At 44.0% G+C, this 17,618-nt stretch overlaps 1 protein-coding gene across 4 annotated transcripts in view; it reads left to right on the plus strand.

Annotated features, from left to right (window-relative positions):
• The first annotated feature begins 2,803 nt into the window (after nt 1-2,803).
• Nucleotides 2,804-17,618, plus strand: part of LOC121820202 (low-density lipoprotein receptor-related protein 11-like) — a 28,771-nt gene continuing 13,956 nt past the window's right edge. For all 4 annotated transcript variants that reach the window (XM_042253611.2, XM_042253613.2, XM_042253614.2 and 1 more), the window contains exons 1-2: nt 2,804-3,796; nt 11,951-12,108. In XM_042253611.2, the coding sequence (XP_042109545.1) occupies nt 3,166-3,796; nt 11,951-12,108 (789 nt within the window). In that variant the 5' untranslated portion in view covers nt 2,804-3,165. The remainder of the gene's footprint in view (nt 3,797-11,950; nt 12,109-17,618) is intronic.

Here is a 17,618-nt window from a genome sequence, read left to right on the forward strand (position 1 = left end):
ATCCCATCACTAAGTGACGATATATACAAGTCTGTGCAGAGAATCCAAGGAGGAGGCCAGGGAGGTGCCCAAGGAAGCTGCTGGGATGAGAAAGTTGTCAGGCAGCCCCTGCCTTCACTCTCTCGGGACTGCGTGTCCCCCATGCTCTACAGGTGCCCCCTGCACCCCCTCAGCTGAGCAGCTTCTCTGCTCCATCACCCCACACAGGACTATGTACACACACACAGCCCACTCGCCCAACTGGCCTCCCAGCTTCACTTCCCTCACTGATTCCATTGTTCCTAGATTTTCTGTCCTTGGGAGACAGTGTTGATTGCTGGGCTCAGGCCAGGAATTCATTATGGTTCCATCAGCACTGGACGAGGTGGGTCACCTGGGAGCTGGGGCTCCAGGCAGGTGGACAGAGCAGACGCTGTGAAGGGGGTGAGGATGGGGACGACCTTAAGAACATGACTGCTGGGCCGGCAGGTTGTAGGGGATTCAGGCTTCAGCTAGTTGCACATCTTCTAATCTTGGGGAAGCTCCCTTATTTCTCTGGGACCTGGTTTTTTCCTGTAAACTTAAAAGGTAGAACAAGAAATCATAATAATGATTATTTATTGAGCATCTTCCATGTGCCAGGTGCCCTTGTAAAGATTTTACATGCACTAGTTTCACTTGTTTATTGCCTGTAAAGCATGTAAGACAGTCACTAGAATGACAACCTCGTTCCAACCTTCAATAAGCTGATGGATAATGTGCAACTCTCAATTTGCTGGACTTTTACCTTTAATGATCTTATAAAACAGAGAAACGTCTCCATCTATTCAGATCACAGTCCTGACATTTGTATCCTCACATAAAATTTCTTCTGTCCATTCATAAGGTTTTGATGTTTAGGCTTTCAAATCAAAGCTATCTTATTTCCAAAATAATGGAAATGAGTTTATTTATTTTACAAATTATAATTTATAAATATATTTATAACTGACAAATAAATTACTTCCTTTATTATAGTTCAGTCACTCAGTCATGTCCAACTCTTTGCAACCCCAAGGACTGCAGCACGCCAGGCCTCCCTGTCCATCACCAACTCCCAGAGTTTACTCAGACTCATGTCCATTGGCTCAGTGATGCCATCCAACCATCTCATCCTCTGTTGTCCCCTTTTCCTCCTACCTTCAGTCTTGCCCAGCATTAGAATCTTTTCAAATGAGTCAGTTCTTTGATTCAGGTAGCCAAAGTATTGGAGTTTCAGCTTCAGCATCAGTCCTTCCAATGACTATTCAGGACTGATTTCCTTTATTACAAGTCAACGCAAAAAATTCAATCAATACAAAACCTTATAAAGTAAGAAAGTGAACACTGGCTTCACTCACTTCTCTTTTTGACTTACTTCACTCCTCTTTTTGACTTATTTCACTCTGTCTGACAGACTTTAGGTCCATCCACATCTCAAAAATGATCCAATTTTGTTCCTTTAAATGGCTAAACAATATTCCCTTATATATATGTACCACATCTTCAAATTCATCTGTCAATGGACACTTAGGTTGTTTCCACATACTGACATATAGCTGATTCACTTTGCTGTGTATCATAAACTAACACAATATTGTAAAGCAATTATACTTCAAGAAAAAAAAAAGGTAAAACATAAAATAAAATCATGTCTTCTCCCTGCTACTAGAAAAAAAAAAAAAACTAATGATTTAAAAGAATTCCTTTGTTTATCTCCAAGGGTATACTGAAGAGTGCACCTGGAGTCAAAAGACAATACATTATTAACTGACAAAAAGATTTTTTAAATTAAAAAATAATAATAATAAGCCCAGCTTGCTTGAACCAGAATGCCCGCCCAGAAGTGAAGGCTGGTGAGGGAGGCGCTAGGCCCCTCTGGGGCACCGCCTTCTTCCCACAGCTACCTTCAGTTCAGTTCAGTCACTCAGTCGAGTCTGATTCTTTGCGACCTCATGAACCGAAGCACGCCAGGCCTCCCTGTCCATCACTAACTCCTGGAGTCCACCCAAACCCATGTCCATTGAGTCAGTGATGCCATCCCACCATCTCATCCTCTGTCGTCCCCTTTTCCTTCTGCCCCCAGTCCCTCCCAGCATCAGAGTCTTTTCCAATGAGTCAGCTCTTCCTATCAGGTGGCCAAAGGATTGGAGTTTCAGCTTCAACATCAGTCCTTCCAATGAACACCCAACTGATCTCCTTTAGGGTGGACTGGTTGGATCTCCTTGAAGTCCAAGGGACTCTCAAGAGTCTTCAACACCACAGTTCAAAAGCATCAATTTTTCGGTGCTCAGCTTTCTTTATAGTCCAACTCTCACATCCATACATGATCACTGGAAAAACCATAGGCTTGACTAGACGGACTTCTGTTGGCAAAGTAGTATCTTTGCTTTTGAATATGCTGTCTGGGTTGGTCATAACTTTCCTTCGAAGGAGTAAGCGTCTTTGAATTTCATGGCTGCAATCACCATCTGCAGTGATTTTGGAGTCCAGAAAGATAAAGTCAGCCATTGTTTCCACTGTTACCCCATCTATTTCCCATGAAGTGATGGGACCGGATGCCATAATGAATGTTGAGCTTTAAACCAACTTTTTCACACTCTTCTTTCACTTTCATCAAGAGGCGTTTTAGTTCTTCTTCACTTTCTGCCATAAGAGTGGTGTCATCTGCATATCTGACAGCTACCTTCCCTGCCCACACTCACACACACACAAAAAACAAACAAACAGAAGCGAATATGGGCGGGCCCGAGCTTGCAGGGTGCGGGCCGGGAGGGGCGGTGCTGGGCGGGGCTTGACATGCCCCACTTCCCGCGGCCGCTGTTCACCTCCGGGTGCTGATCCGGTAGACTCAGCCTTCTTCTTGCCGATCTGCCCCGGCTCCTGGCAGAGAGTCGCCGTCTCGCTCGGGCTTCCAGGAAGGGACGAGGAGTGGTGCAAAGGCGGCCGGCCGGCTATGCCTCCAGCCGCTACGATTCCCGCCGGCGACCGCGCGCCTGCGGCCTCGGGGACGCAGCGGGGCCCCGGGGAGGCCGCGCTTTGAGGTCCCCGGGGCCTAGCGCCCGCCGCGATCACGCCGTAGAACCCCGGGGCCGGCGCTCTCCCGTCTTCCGTCCCCCTCGCACTCTGACGGCCAGCGTCGCCTCGCTTCCTCCGCCGCCGCCCGCCATGGCCTCCGCCGCCCCGGAGGGCGCGGGCTCGGGGCGCAGGCGCCCGCCGCCGCGTTGGGCACTGCCCGGCCTGTTGCTGCTGTGCTTGTGGCTGCCCGGTGGTCGCGCGGCCGGCTCGCCCTCCGCGCCGCTGTCCGAGCTGCATGCGCAGCTCTCGGGGGTGGAGCAGCTGCTGGAGGAGTTCCGCCGACAGCTGCAGCAGGAAAGGCCGCAGGAGGAGCTGGAACTCGAGCTGCGCGCAGGCGGCGACCCCCAGGAAGGCTGCCCGGGCCCCAGGGGCGGCGGCTACAGGGCCAGGCCCGACGCCATCATCCGCACCAAGGACTCGATCGCGGCCGGCGCCAGCTTCTTGAGCGCGCCGGCGGCCGTGAGGGACTGGCGGCAGTGCCTGCAGGCTTGCTGCCTCGAGCCACACTGCTCCGTGGCCGTGGTGGAGCTGCCCGGCGGCCCGCGCCCCAGCGGCCGCGCTCGCTGCTACCTCTTTAACTGCACCTGGCGCGGCCGCAGCGTCTGCAAGTTTGCGCTGCACCGAGGTTACAGCAGCTACAGCCTCAGCCGCGCCCCAGAGGGCGAGCAGGAAGGCCTGGAAGCCGGTGGCCCGGCCCTCGCCCGGGCCTCACCTCGCCTGGGTAAGCACGCCATCCGAGGCCCGGGCCTGGTCGCTTGGGCCCTGCTGTCGCTTTCCTTGTACCTGCTGGTGGCTGTGTCTGGGAGACCTGCCTAGGCAGGACCGCTGGGCCATCCTCAGTCAAGTCAGAAATAAAACATCTGGCTTTGATGTCTCAGTCCTAGGGATGGTTTTTGAGAAACCCCCAGTAGATTGGGTGGAAGCAGACATGGTGGACTGCTTCTGGAATTCTTCTAAGCTTAGGGAGGAATGCTGATCCGAAAGGATTCACAGAAATTCGATTTAACGGAAGAGAAAAGTTCAGGGGAGAAAGTCTATTTTAGTCTCAGATTCTTACAAGATATGGTCTGTGTCAAGTAATTACAAGAGCAAAATCTAATTAGATGCCAGATTGCTCATAGCACACCCTTATCTCTTAGGTTGGCTCTCAGGGTCCATGATTCCACCTAAAGTTGCTTTCATCAGACAAAATTCGGAAGGGAATAGGTAAGGTTATTTTGAAGTGGGTCTAACTATTTCCTATGAACTATGGTTCTCTTTCTTAAGGAGTGGGGAGAAAAGGAACTCGATTAATTGAAAATGAAGTTTAAAGCACCTCTCTTTTGAAGAGGAGCTAAAAAGGATGCTTTTCGTTTGATGGTTTTTATTCGGGGGATGATCAGAATGAGAATTAAGACCCAAACAGGAGGCCAAAAAAAAAAAAAAAAAAAAAGTGGCAGTTGGAGATAAGATCTCAGGAACTAAAACCTTGATTGGGCCTGCTTGTGTTCAGCTGAGTGTGTTTGATTGCGCTCTGTTGCTGTTTGGTTTATGATGACGCAAGAGTGGAACCATAACAAGACTAGAGGGGCTTAGCCTCAGCCACTTTGGAAATCTGGAGTCTCCATGACCTTTAGGTCCAAAGAGAATGGTCTGGAAATCTGTGTCCACAATGGCCCATCTCCCTTCCCACCTCCAGTGGAATAAACATCCAAGGTCACCCAAGATTTCTAGGCCTTGAGGTACACACTGCAAAGGACCCCAAAGTTTTCTCCCTGCAGTGGAGACAGGAGGCACTTTCACATGCGTCCCTCAGCCTACTCATGGCTGTTAGACACACATCTTTCCTCTGCCCAAGCAGGGACTCAAAAATAAATCCCAGCACCAATGAAACAAAATCCCTTTCCCTTCTCACTGCACAACTGGAGGAAACCAGCATTGCCAAATGGAACTTTCTTATAAGCCAGTGGAAACAGAAAGGAAAGTGGAAACAAGGAAAGAATATATCCACCATGGGGGGTGGGGGGGAGGGACTTTAGTTTATTGTAGAAGTTTCTGGATCATTTTTTCTTCTCCCTTTTTTGACCTTCCTTTCTCTGGGCGGGGGGTGGGAGGGAGTTTGTCTAGTAATTCACTTTGGAGATGCTCAAGGGTACACCCAGATGACCACTGGGCTTGGTCCTTATTCAGGAAAAGAGCTGCCCTGCTCACAAGTTCTTTGGATCCCAGGAATATGGACACATGGAAGGGTACTGCTTGGCCCAAATGCCCTCATTCTGTCTGCAGAGAGGGCAAAGGTCACTCTACCCGAATGTCTTGTTTTTCCTACCTAGATCCTTAACCTCCTGAAGTTCCCTGTGCTTCTGAGACTAAGTGGTTCCTTCATGAATGTTTTTTGTTTTTCTGAAGCTGTGAGCACAAGTAGTTTAAGGCTAAAGAAGCATAAAAATGGTTTAGAATTTTACAGAAAATGTTTTAGGGTCCATTTGAGGTGAATACAAGGATCATGAAAAAAGGGCAGGGGCCCAGGTGGAATTGCGCAGTACACATTTTTAGCGGACCCCATCAGCCCTGTTTGTTGTTATAGCAGACCCCATCAGCCCTGTTCTTTGTGGACATGTATTGAGTTTGATAAGTGGTACTGCTATAAGCTCCTTAGACACGTGAACTCACTCTGTCCTCACAAATCTGTCCTTTCCAAATCTAGGTTCTCTCATAATCCCCAGGGTACTCGAAGGCTTGGTGAGAGAAAGTAACCTGCCCAAAGGTCCCATAGCACCTGCTTTGTGGAGCTATGCATTGTAAGTTGTGAGCTGTGCTGTGTGAGTTGTTAGCTGTGTTATGTGAGTTGTGAACTGTGTTGTGTGAGTTGTGACCTGTGTTGTGTGAGTTGTGAGCTGTGTTGTGTGAGTTGTGACCTGTGTTTTGTGGAGCTGTGAGCTGTTATGTGAGCTGTGAGCTGTGCTCTATGAGTCGTGAGCTGTGCTCTGTGAGTTGTGGAGCTGTATTCCGGGGCAACTTGAATGCTTTCTCCAACAGCATCAGGACACCTGGAAGCAGAGATGCCCTCAGTACAGTTTCCAGGGTGAGACTGACTAAGCAGCTACCTGGAATGATGGGAGGAGGTGGGAAGGAGTGGAGTATGCTGGAGAGAGAGGTGTGCTGAACTGACGCAATCTGCCTGCAGTCGTGTGCAAAGGGCAGGGCAGGGGGCTTGCGGTCCTGAGTCCTGAATTTGAGAGCCGGCTCTTCTCCATGAGGTTCCCTGCTCATCCTCTTAGGACTTGAGTGCTGGCCTTGCCTTCCAGCTGGGCTGTCATGAGGATCAAGGGTGGACATGCTTTGTGAATTAGAAAGGCGGTTCCCACGTACCTGATGTCTCTATGGGAGCTTGGCTGTATTGTGTGGCTGACTGGAGGACCTGGGGGGGTCTATGTTTTCTGATGAAAGTGAGGAGCAGCAGGAAGGAGGGAGTGGAGCAGTTAGGACCTCAGAGGACCCAGAGAATACAGTCTCCAAGAGCTCAAGGGCCAGCACCCTTATGCTCTTTCCACTGGATATTCAGCCTGAAAACCAGGCTCTCTGGGCAAACGCTGGGTAATCTGAGAAGTCAGGCTTGCATCTGTATTAGGGAAAGTCAATGTTGGACAGCACTCTGCCATCCCCTCTCTAAACCCATGTGTAGCCACCCCAGGCCTCTCTCTCATCTACTCCAAGAGCAAAGGAAAGAACTGACCTGGGAAGGTTCAAAGCTCATCCCTCCGTGAGTGCCTGACCTATTGCATGCTTCTCACATTTTCAACCTCTCCCTTTTGTGTTACAAATAAATATCACAAAAGAGTTGCAAATAATCATGTAATACTATTGAGATAACCAGTGGGTATACATTGAGACCTGCAACTCTGATCACACAGAAATTCCAAATGAGTTAAAGAATTAAATAATTTTTTAAAAAATTAGGCCATAGGTTACTCCATACATAGAAGATTTGAAGAAAATAAATCCACTATTACACATCTGGGGGGAAGATAACTTTCTAATCGATTAAAGAGATCATGAAGAGAAAGGATGTAGTATACACATGTTTTGAAAAACTTCATTATGTCAAGAAACAAAAGAAATTGCAAATAGAAGTCTGGGAAGATATGAGACCAGTGTATTTATTATATTAATAGTAAGCTTATGTGAATCAGGAGCTTCTCTGGTAGCTCAGCTGATAAAGAATCCATCTGCAATGCAGGAGATCTGGTTATGTGAATTAGTAGGAAAAACAAAAAGAAGTAGGCAAAGGATATGAACAGTTTCCAGAAGAGGATATTTAATTGATAAACATGGAAAAATGTTCAACCTTAGAAGTAAGCAGAGAAATGCAGATAATACCAGCTTACTGTTCCCAGGTGGCACTAGTGGTAAAGAACCTACCTGCCAATGCAGGAGACCTTAGAGACTCTTTCAGTCCCTGGGTCAGGAGGATCCCCTGGAGGAGGGCTCGGGAACCCACTCCAGTATTCTTGCCTGGAGGATCCCATGGACAGAGGAGCCTGGCAGAGTACAAGTCCAGAGGGTCACAAAGAGTCGGACACAACTAAAGCAACTTAGCACACACACATGCGCTGTTATTACACTGGCAATAATACATTTACTGAAGAGTTACGTTGGTATGCATGTGGAGAACTTCTAATCATACATGGTCACTGAAAGTGTACATTGAAATGTCTCTTTTGGAAATCAATCAAGAAAGATATCAGAGAATATTAAAATATTAATTCTCCTGAGATATGTTTTAAGGAAAATGATCCATGCTAAAGAAAAGTATGAGCAAAAAAATTATTGTGGCATTATGTATGATGATGAAGAAAACTGGTAACAAAGTAACGTCCAGTGGTAGAGGCTAGGGACTTAAAGTGGCAACTGTGCAGTTTATGCAGTGACGCAAGCAATGGTAGGATGTATGAATAACCATCAATAAGTAAGAATACATCAATAGGTTAGGTTAATTCAGGATGTAACTTTATATTTACTGTAACTAGAATACATGTGAGCGCTCCCAAAATATAGTGGGTTACGTGGAGCCTTTCCGTTAGACAGATCTGAGCTGACATCTCAACTGACAAATTTATCACTTGTGTGGTCTTAGGCAACTAAGTTAGCCAATCTGACCTAGTTTCTTCAGAGACTTGTGAAAATTGGGTGAATTTATGGCTCAAAAATACTTCATGTGATGCCTGATACAAAGAAGTCACCCAATAAACAGTAGTTGTTACTTATTATTGGGTTTCCCTGGTGGCTCAGTGGTAAAGAATCTGCCTGCAATGCAGAAGACCCGGGTTCAATCCCTAGGTGGGGAAGATACTCTGGCGAATGGAATGGCTGTCCACTCCAGTATTCCTGCCTGGGAAATCCCGTGGACAGAGGAACCTGGCAGGCTATGGTCCACAGGGTGGTAAAGAGTTGGACGCAACCGACTAGCTAAACACCAGCATCACCAACATTAATTGCTATTATTGGCAGCTCAGATGGGGAAAGACCAACAATACATGCCAAAAATGAAGACAATCATATTGCGGTTGTAAATAACTTTTTCCTGACATGTTGCAATTAAGAAAAATGCACAATGAAAAAAGGTCACAAAAGCAAACAAACAGAAAAATCAAGATGGACTTTGACCTTTAATATCTAAGCCTCTTCTCTTAGTCTGGCTGGCCCCCCTTCCATATCCTTAGTCTTGACTATTGGTGCCCATGCAATAAGACCCAGATTCCTCTTTCTTGTCAATAAGGCGTTGTTCAGAGCAACATATAGAAAATCAGAGTAGTTAATATACCTCTCTGCGTAACGTAGCACCTTGATATGCTCCATCAAGATGGATATGAGTTTTATTTCATCTCTGTGGATCATACCAAATATGCTTAATCTTCAAAAGAAATCAGTGTTTCCAGAGTACTTCACGCTGGCTTATTACATTTTTATAACAAAAACTCAAAGTGACATTTAAGCTTGTTCTTCATTAAGTCAAAATTTTTCTTGAATGACGGCACACTCCTTTCCTCTTTTTGTTGTCATTTGCTTATTTTTAAGACCTGTTTCTGGCTTAAGTCACCTAAGCCAAATCGCTCTGGGTTGTTTCATTTTTAAGATGTTATTTACTTATGTGTTTATTTATGGTCGTATCAGTTCTTCACTGCTGCATGCGGGCTTTCTTTGGTTTCAGTGCATGGGCCTCTCATTACAGCAGCTTCTCTTGTTGCAGAGCTTGGGCTCTCGGGCTCTAGGGCTCAGTAGTTATGGTGTATGAGCTTAGTTGCCCCACTGCTTGTGGGATCTTAGTTTCCAGACTAGGGATCGAACCTGTGTCCCCTTCCATGGCAAGCGGATTTTTTAACCACTGGACCACCAGGGAAGTCCCAGCTCTGACTTATTTTTAAATACATTATACAGTGTAATTTGCCTGGACTTAAACTGAGGAGGAAATACAGTTCTACTATTTCTGATACAAGGACCAATTTAGAGGATATGAAGATTTTACTGTGTTCATAAACCATATCTTTAAGCTTCCCTAAAGAAAAGTGAATGACTACAGTGATTTTCTTTTTCTTCCAGGAGGGCCAGGATTAGGTTTATAATATGTGCAGTATTTCCGAGCTTATCTGATTTTTCCATCTTAAATATTTTTGGTTAAATCTTTGAGGGCCTAGGACTTCCCTGGCAGTCTGGGGGTTAGGATTCCGCTCTTCTTCCACTTCCACAATGGGCGAGTGTTCAATCCCGGTTGGGGAACTAAGATCTCACAAGCTTTGCAGCAAGGCACAAAAGATTCCAGAATTGTAATGTAGTAGACCATTGTGTGGAAAGTGATGAACCTTCCAGAAGCAAAGGAAAGCTCTCTATAGAACTAAAAGAGGGCCTATTAGTAAAGCAGTTGTCATCTCTCTGCTTCCCTGGGAGAAGCAGAATAAAATTATCAAGCACTGGCTCTTTGCTCAAGGGGTAAAAAACAGACCAATTTTCTTCTAAGGCAGGGGTTGCTTATGTGACATAATTTGATTACTAGTCCTCATTGTTTTAAATGACTGTAAAAATGGGACTCATTTTCTCAATAGGAATATATACCCTTCGGCAACAGCAAGTGTGCTGATTCCTTGTGTTAGTCACTGAGTCGTGTTCTGCTCTTTGTGATCCCATAGATTGCCGCACGCCATCTAAGCGTGCAATGGTGGGATGTCCTCTACCATCTCCTGGAGTTTTCTCAAACTAATGTCCACTGAGTCAGTGATGCCATCCAACCATCTCATCCTCTGCTGCCCCCTTCTCCTCCTGCCCTCAACCTTTCCTAGCATCAGGGTCTTTTTCAATGAGTCAGCTCTTTGCATCAGGTGGCCAAAGTATTGGAGCTTCAGCTTCTGCATCAGTCCTTCCAATGAACATTCAAGGTTGATTTCCTTTCGGGTTTACTGGTTTGATCTCCTTGCAGTCTGAGAAAATAATAGGATTACTGCTAGCTTCAAATATCAGGCTGTTGCAGAAACCAGTACTCGAGAAACCAAGCACCACACTTGGAGAGCTGGAGAAGTCAGGTTTATTACGCCAGCGGGCCCAGAGGAGTTAACACTCTAAGCTCTGAGCCCCGAACAAAGGGATTACAGAGTTTTTATAGACAGACTGTAGTGGGCAACACTAGCTATTAATAGGCTGGTTTAAACTAAGGGATTTCTCATGTGGGGGAACAGTGGTCAAGATGGGGAGGGGGATGCCTGACCTGGACAGGCATGATTAAGCAGGTTTGCAGGAGCTGAGTGATAACAAGAGCAGAACAAGGGTGAGCGAGATAAGCTCCAGTTCCTAGTATTGCAAGTCCCCATTTTCTGAGACTATGTGACCTACGTGATCTAGACTTTGCAAGGGGCAAGCTGAGTTACGGAGGCAGGAGAAGGAGGTTATGTAAAACTTTAACTTTTCCTCTGCAAGGCAGTGGGTATCTGGATTGGCCCTTAGAAGTTTGCTTGGAGGGCAACTTCAGCTGTGCAGAAAGAGAGCACTGTCTTAGCAACATCATTCAAAACAAGTTAAGGAAGTCCAGCCCAAAATTCAGATCAAGTTTTGGTGCTAGAGGAGGAAGGAGATAGTGGAATAGTGGATGCCAAGAAGGATGTATTACAAAAGCCTGCAGAGTTGTTTCTTCCCAGCTAAATTACTAAGTTTTGGGGACTTCCCTGGTGGCCCAGTGGTTAGGACTTGACCTTCCAATGCTGGGGGTGGGGGCCGTGCGTGCAGGTTTGATCCTTGGTGGGGGTTCCAAGTCCCACATGCCTCATGGCTAAAAAACCAAAACATGAAACGGAAGAAATACTGTAATAAATTCAACGAAGACTTTAACAATGGTCCACATCAAAAAAGAAATTACTAAGCTTCATCAAAATACCTGTGCATTTGCAAAAGTTTCCTAATAAGACGCTTAAATCAAGTAAAATACCCACAATTCTGCTCTTAAGAATGTGTTCCGTATCTGATGGCTTCTATCAACCATCCCTGGAGCAGCTGTCCATCATGTTTAATATTTAGTGGACACAGTGAGAATTACCATGAAGGAGAAAAGCTAAATATCAATACACACTTGTTCGCTATTAATATTTTAGGATATCTCAAATTCTGTGTCAGCTTCCCTTATAAAAACTAGTAAGAAACTGTGAACCTCTTCGGTTTTCCTAGATGAAAATTGGATTCCAAGTGAATTTTATGTGAATCCAAGAACCTGTCTTAACTTTCCAGATTTAATTTATTGCAATGAAAATAAGAAAATAACTTTCAGTTGCTATACATCCTCTTGGCAAAAATACCTCTCATAATAAATGAGAAAAAATAGGGAATCATTTCTCCTATGAATTATTTTCTTTCACAGAAAAGGACGAGCCTCCACTCAGCAAGGCTGGGCAGGATGTGGTTTTGCATCTGCCCACAGATGGCGTGATTCTGGACGGCCGAGAAAGCACAGATGACCACGCTATCGTCCAGTATGAGTGGACACTGCTGCAAGGTGACCCGACAGTGGACATGAAGGTAATTCATGTTGTAATTGTAAAGAAAACTAATGTTTCAGCAAAATGATCTTTCTACTTACATTCCCCGAAAGTCTGTAAATTGGCAGAAGTGTAAAATGGAGAAAGCATAAAAATGGTTGTTGAAAAAGTGTCTTATTATATCAATTTACTTTTCTTCTGAGTAAACAGTGATCCTGACCATGTGTTTTGTTCTTATTTCATTTTTTTGACCACATCGTTCAGCTTGTAGGATCTTAGCTTCCCAACCAGGGATAGAACCCAGGCCCTTGGCAGTGAGTGCATGGAGTCCTCAGTCCTGGACCACCAGGGAGGACCCTGGCCATGTGTTTTAAAGCTTACCTTCTTTCTTGCTTTTTTCTCAACTTCTCCAGAGCACATAAAAGCTTCAAGGGGGAAGACTCATGCTTTGTTTTGTTGACTCGGATTAAAAAATGTTTTTAAAACATTTAAGAAATGTTAAAAGCATTATGTATTTTCCTTTCTTCTTTGTTTCAGTTCAGAGCTCAAGTAGAAAATATGAAAAATACAAAAGCGCATAGAGAGGAAAATAACAACAAAATGAACTTACTGTTTACATGATCCAGAAAGCAAGCTTCTCACTTAGCATTAGGCCTGCCTGAGTTAGTTGAGTTAATTAAGTGAGGAGAGTTTGACATCAAGGCCTCCTATCAAGTGCTCCTCACTGATTTTCATAAGACTTACCTGGGCTGGAATTGCAGCTGATGGGAATGAGCCTCTTGTCCAGTGCCTACCTAAACTCAATTAAGATGTAACTGACGTGCAACATTATATCAGTTTCAGATGTAGGACATCATGACTTGATATACATATATATTGTGCAATGATCATCACAGTAAGTCTAGTTAACACCTGTCACCACACAAAGTTACAATTTTTTTTTCTTGTGGTAACAACTGTTATGATTTACTCTCTTCAGTTCAGTTCAGTTCAGTCACTCAGTCATGTCTGACTCTGCAACCCCATGAATAGCAGCATGCCAGGCCTCCCTGTCCATCACCAACTCCCAGTTTACTCAGACTCACGTCCATCGAGTCCGTGATGCCATCCAGCCATCTCATCCTCTGTCGTCCCCTTCTCCTCCTGCCCTCAATCCCTCCCAGCATCAGAGCATTTTCCAATGAGTCAACTCTTTGCATGAGGTGGCCAAAGTAGTGGAGTTTCAGCTTTAGCATCATTCCTTCCAAAGAAATCCCAGGGCTGATCTCCTTCAGAATAGACTGGTTGGCTCTCCTTTCAGTCCAAGGGCCTCTCAAGAGTCTTCTCCAACACCACAGTTCAAAAGTATCAATTCTTTGGTGCTCAGCTTTCTTCACAGTCCAACTCTCACATTCATACATGACTACTGGAAAAACCATAGCCTTGACTAGACAGACCTTTGTCAGCAACTTTCAAATAAGAGACAGTGTTATTGACTAAAATCACCATGCTGTACATTACATCCCATGGCTTATTTATTTTATGACTGGAAATCTGTACCTTTTGACTCCTTTCACCTAGCCCTGCCCCCTGCCTCTGGCAACCACCGGTCTGTTCACTGTATCTCTGAGCTTGGTTTGGGGTTTTTTGTTCATTTGTTTGTTTTACATTCCATGTAAGTGTGAGATCATACAATATTTAATTTTTCTGTCTGGTTTATTTCATTTGCCATAAAAATGACCTCAAGGACCATCCATGTTGTTGCAAATGGCAAGACTTCCTTCTTTTTGTACACCATATTTTCATTTTGCTCTTAACAGTTGATGGACGTTTAGGCTGTTTCCATATCTTGGCTATCATAATAACACGGCAGTGAACATGGGGTGCATATATCTTTTTAAAATTTTATTTATTTTCTTTTTGGCTGCTCTGGGTCTTCCTTGCTGTGCGCGGGCTTTCTTTAGTTGTGGTGAGCAGGGGTTACTCTCTAGTTTCAGCGCAAGGGTGCTCACTGCAGGGGCTTCTCTTGTTGTGGAGCACAAGCTCTAGAGTACTCGGCTCGGCTTCAGTAGTTGCGGTGTGGGCTCAGTTTGTGGCCACATGGCACATGGAATTTTCCTGGACCGAGGATTGAACCCATGTCCCCTGCATGGCAGGCAGATTCTTAACCACTGGAACACCAGGGAAGTCCTATATGTCTTTTCAAGTTAGCGTTTTTCTTTCCTTCAGATAAATACCCAGACGTTGAATTGCTGTATCAACAGAGTCTTCAGTCCTTAGGAAAATGGCTTTTTATTAACCCTGCTGGGCCTCTTTGTAGATAAGAGTATTTCCTGGCTTAGGCAGATAAACTTCATCCAAATCACTCCAGTCAGAGAAGGTGGAGACAAATCTGGGTTGGTTTGCCAGGGCTACCATAGCAGAATATCACAGGCTGGATGGCTTAAACAATGCATTTCTCAAGTCCTGGAGGCTGGAAGTCCAAGGTCAAGGTGTCAGCAGGTCTACCATCTTCTAAGGCCTCTCTCCTTGGCTTGCAGGTGGCTGTCTTCTCCTTCCTACATCTTCACAGTCTCTTCCCACTGTGAGGAAATACTGATTTCTCTTCTCTTGGAATGAAAACAAGAACAGTAATCAGCTAGTCCCTTAAGACTGATTTAAGCACGTTGATTTATCCAAAGACTATACAGTCGTAGAACTGGATCAGACCTTCAACCAGCATCTTACCCAGTCCCCTATCCATACAAGAGCCTCTGCTTTCACCTCCCTTCTAGTGGTCATGCAACCTGCCTGGTATTTCCAGAGATGAAAGCTCACTAGTTCGCATCATGTCCTGTGACATCTTGAATCAGCTCTCATTACTGGGCCAATAGGATGTGCCTCCCTGTTACTTCTGTGCATCTATGTTGGGTCTTCCTTTTGGAAAAGCACTGAACACATCTTTTTATTCTATGCAGCAGCAATTAAAGTTCGTTTTGTTTTTTTTAATGAATGTCACCACTGAAAATGGTCTTCTCAGAACTCAACGCTCCCAGTTCTTACGATGTTCCTCATTTGAATTGGCTCTTAGACTGTCCACCATCCAGCCTTTTTTAGATTTTCTCAGGTTCATCCTCGTCCTTCTTAAGATCTGAACCCCCTAGTTGAAACCCATACTTAAACTGTGGTTCTTCCTGACAGACTATTACCTCCTGTGATCCAGACATTGTCTCACTTCTATTAATGAAGATTCATTTACATAAACCATTTTAGTATCTGCTTCTCACTATAGGTTCGTGTTGAGCTTTCCATCAAAAACTATAAATATGCATGCTGAGTCATGTCCAACTCTTTGTGACACCACAGACTGTTACCCGCCAGGCTCCTCTGTCCATGGGGTTTTCCAAGCAAATGCTGGAGTGGGTTGCCGTTTCCTTCTCCAGGGTAGGTTCATGTTGAGCTTTCCATTAGAAGGAACACCCAAAGCCTGCTTCATCTTTCCACACAAATTTCCATCTTGAGGTCTCCCCCATTCTGTGTTTGTGTAATTGATTTATTTGAACCTGACTGCAAGGCCATATGTTTACCTTTTTATACTTAAGTGTAGTTTTCAGCTACAACAGAAATAATTTTTGAACTTTGAGTATCATCCATTATATTGGGCTTGGCAAAAAAGTTTGTTCATGTATGGCTGAGTCCCTTCACTGTTCACCTGAAACCAGCACATTGTTAACTGGCTATATATCCAAATACAAAACTTAAAGTTTAAAAAAAATTTTTTTGTTTGGGTTTTTCTATAAGATGTTAAACCTGATGAAAAACTCAAATGAACATTTTGCCAACCCAATGTTTATTATTCCTCTGTGCATTGTGTCAGCTGCAAAATTAATACATTTTTACTGAAATTTCTGAGAATTAAGATTGATCAATCTTAATTTATTTAAGATTGATAAATCTTAAGCCTTAAAGAGGGCTTCCCTGGTAGCTCAGACAATAAAGAATCTGCCTGCAGTGCAGGAGACCCCCGTTCAATCCCTGGGTCAGGAAGATCCCCTGGAGAAGGGAAGGACAACCCACTCCCACATTCTTGCCTGGAGAATTCCATGGACAGACCATGGGGTCGCAGAATTGTACACAGCTGAGCGACTAACACTTTCACTTTTACTTCCAAGATTGATCAGAAAGGATCATGAACAAGCCACTGATCAGACCTCTATGAGAGTTCCCTTGAGGTGGATGCTGACTATTAACTGGCACTCATGGATATATTTGTTCAAGCAATTGCAAATCTGTCTCTATGATCACCTAGATTTTCATAGTTGATATGAAAAGCTTTATTCTGTAGATTATGAATTGTGTGTATGAATGCCAAGTAAAAATAATGCTTATGATTCAGTATTAAATTTACTGAAGGTGTTTATAAAGAAGTAACAAAATTAGGCATTTAAGGCTGACTAAAGAGGAAAACGTGTGGGGCTTCCCTGGCAGTCCAGTGGTTAAGACTCTGCACTTCCACTGCAGGAGGTGGGGATTCCATCTCTGGTCAGAAGAACTAAGGAAAGAAAAAGAGGAAATTGTGGACAATTCCCCAGCCAAGTTATAACAGTGATAGCACATAGACCTAAAACTCTAAAGCCACCATCTAATAACAAAGCCTGCAAGAGAGGAGCTATTTGCTCTCAAACTGCAACCGTCTTATAGTGGTTATTTATAATTATTTATAAATAATTATGTATATTATATATACAAACATATATTGTATATATTATATAATTATATTTTATACATTATATTAATATATAAGTATATTTATAATTGTATATTTATATAAATATATTATATAATTATATACACTATAATATACATAATCACCATATATATAATTATATAATATATATAATAGTATATATTTATATATATACTATAATATATATAAATATATATTCGTGAGACATTTACGAATGCCCTCAAAGTTAACTCAACTCTCATTGGTCAGGCTTTCCACTGAGTGCCTATCCCAACCCCTTCTCGTGCCCTCCCCTCCCCTCTCTTCACCATCTGCAGAATTCTCACCCCTTTTCTCATCTTCCATGTACGATAGTCAATCCTCGCTTTGTTTTGCAATACTTTAAGACTAGTTTCTAGGACCTGTCCTTTCACATCCAAATCACCCATTCAGGTCTCAAAAAAACAAAAATAAATGAGGTTCTCCATCTTAAGAAGAATTATGCTGCCACCTTAATTATGATCAAATTAATAGCTAACCTTCTCAGCTATTCTCAGCACTTTAAATTGACTAAGCATAAGGAAAACTCGTGTTCTTATGGAAAAGCTCACATGGTTTCCTCATTTATGAAGGAAATGAGTAAGAGAGATGACTGGCCATGACCAAGAGGATCTGTTTGTTTTGCTTTGTGCTTTGACTGACCCTGCGGCTTTCAGGATCTTAGCTGCCTGACCAGGGGTTAGACCCAGGCCACAGCAGTGAATGTGCCAAGCCCTAACCACCAGACCACTAGGGAATTCCCAAGAGGTTTCTGAATTTAAAGTTACATATTTTCTGCTTTCTAACAGGATATTCTACATCCATTT

Source organism: Ovis aries, chromosome 8 (genome assembly GCF_016772045.2).
Source record: "Ovis aries strain OAR_USU_Benz2616 breed Rambouillet chromosome 8, ARS-UI_Ramb_v3.0, whole genome shotgun sequence".
Lineage (NCBI taxonomy): Eukaryota > Metazoa > Chordata > Mammalia > Artiodactyla > Bovidae > Ovis > Ovis aries.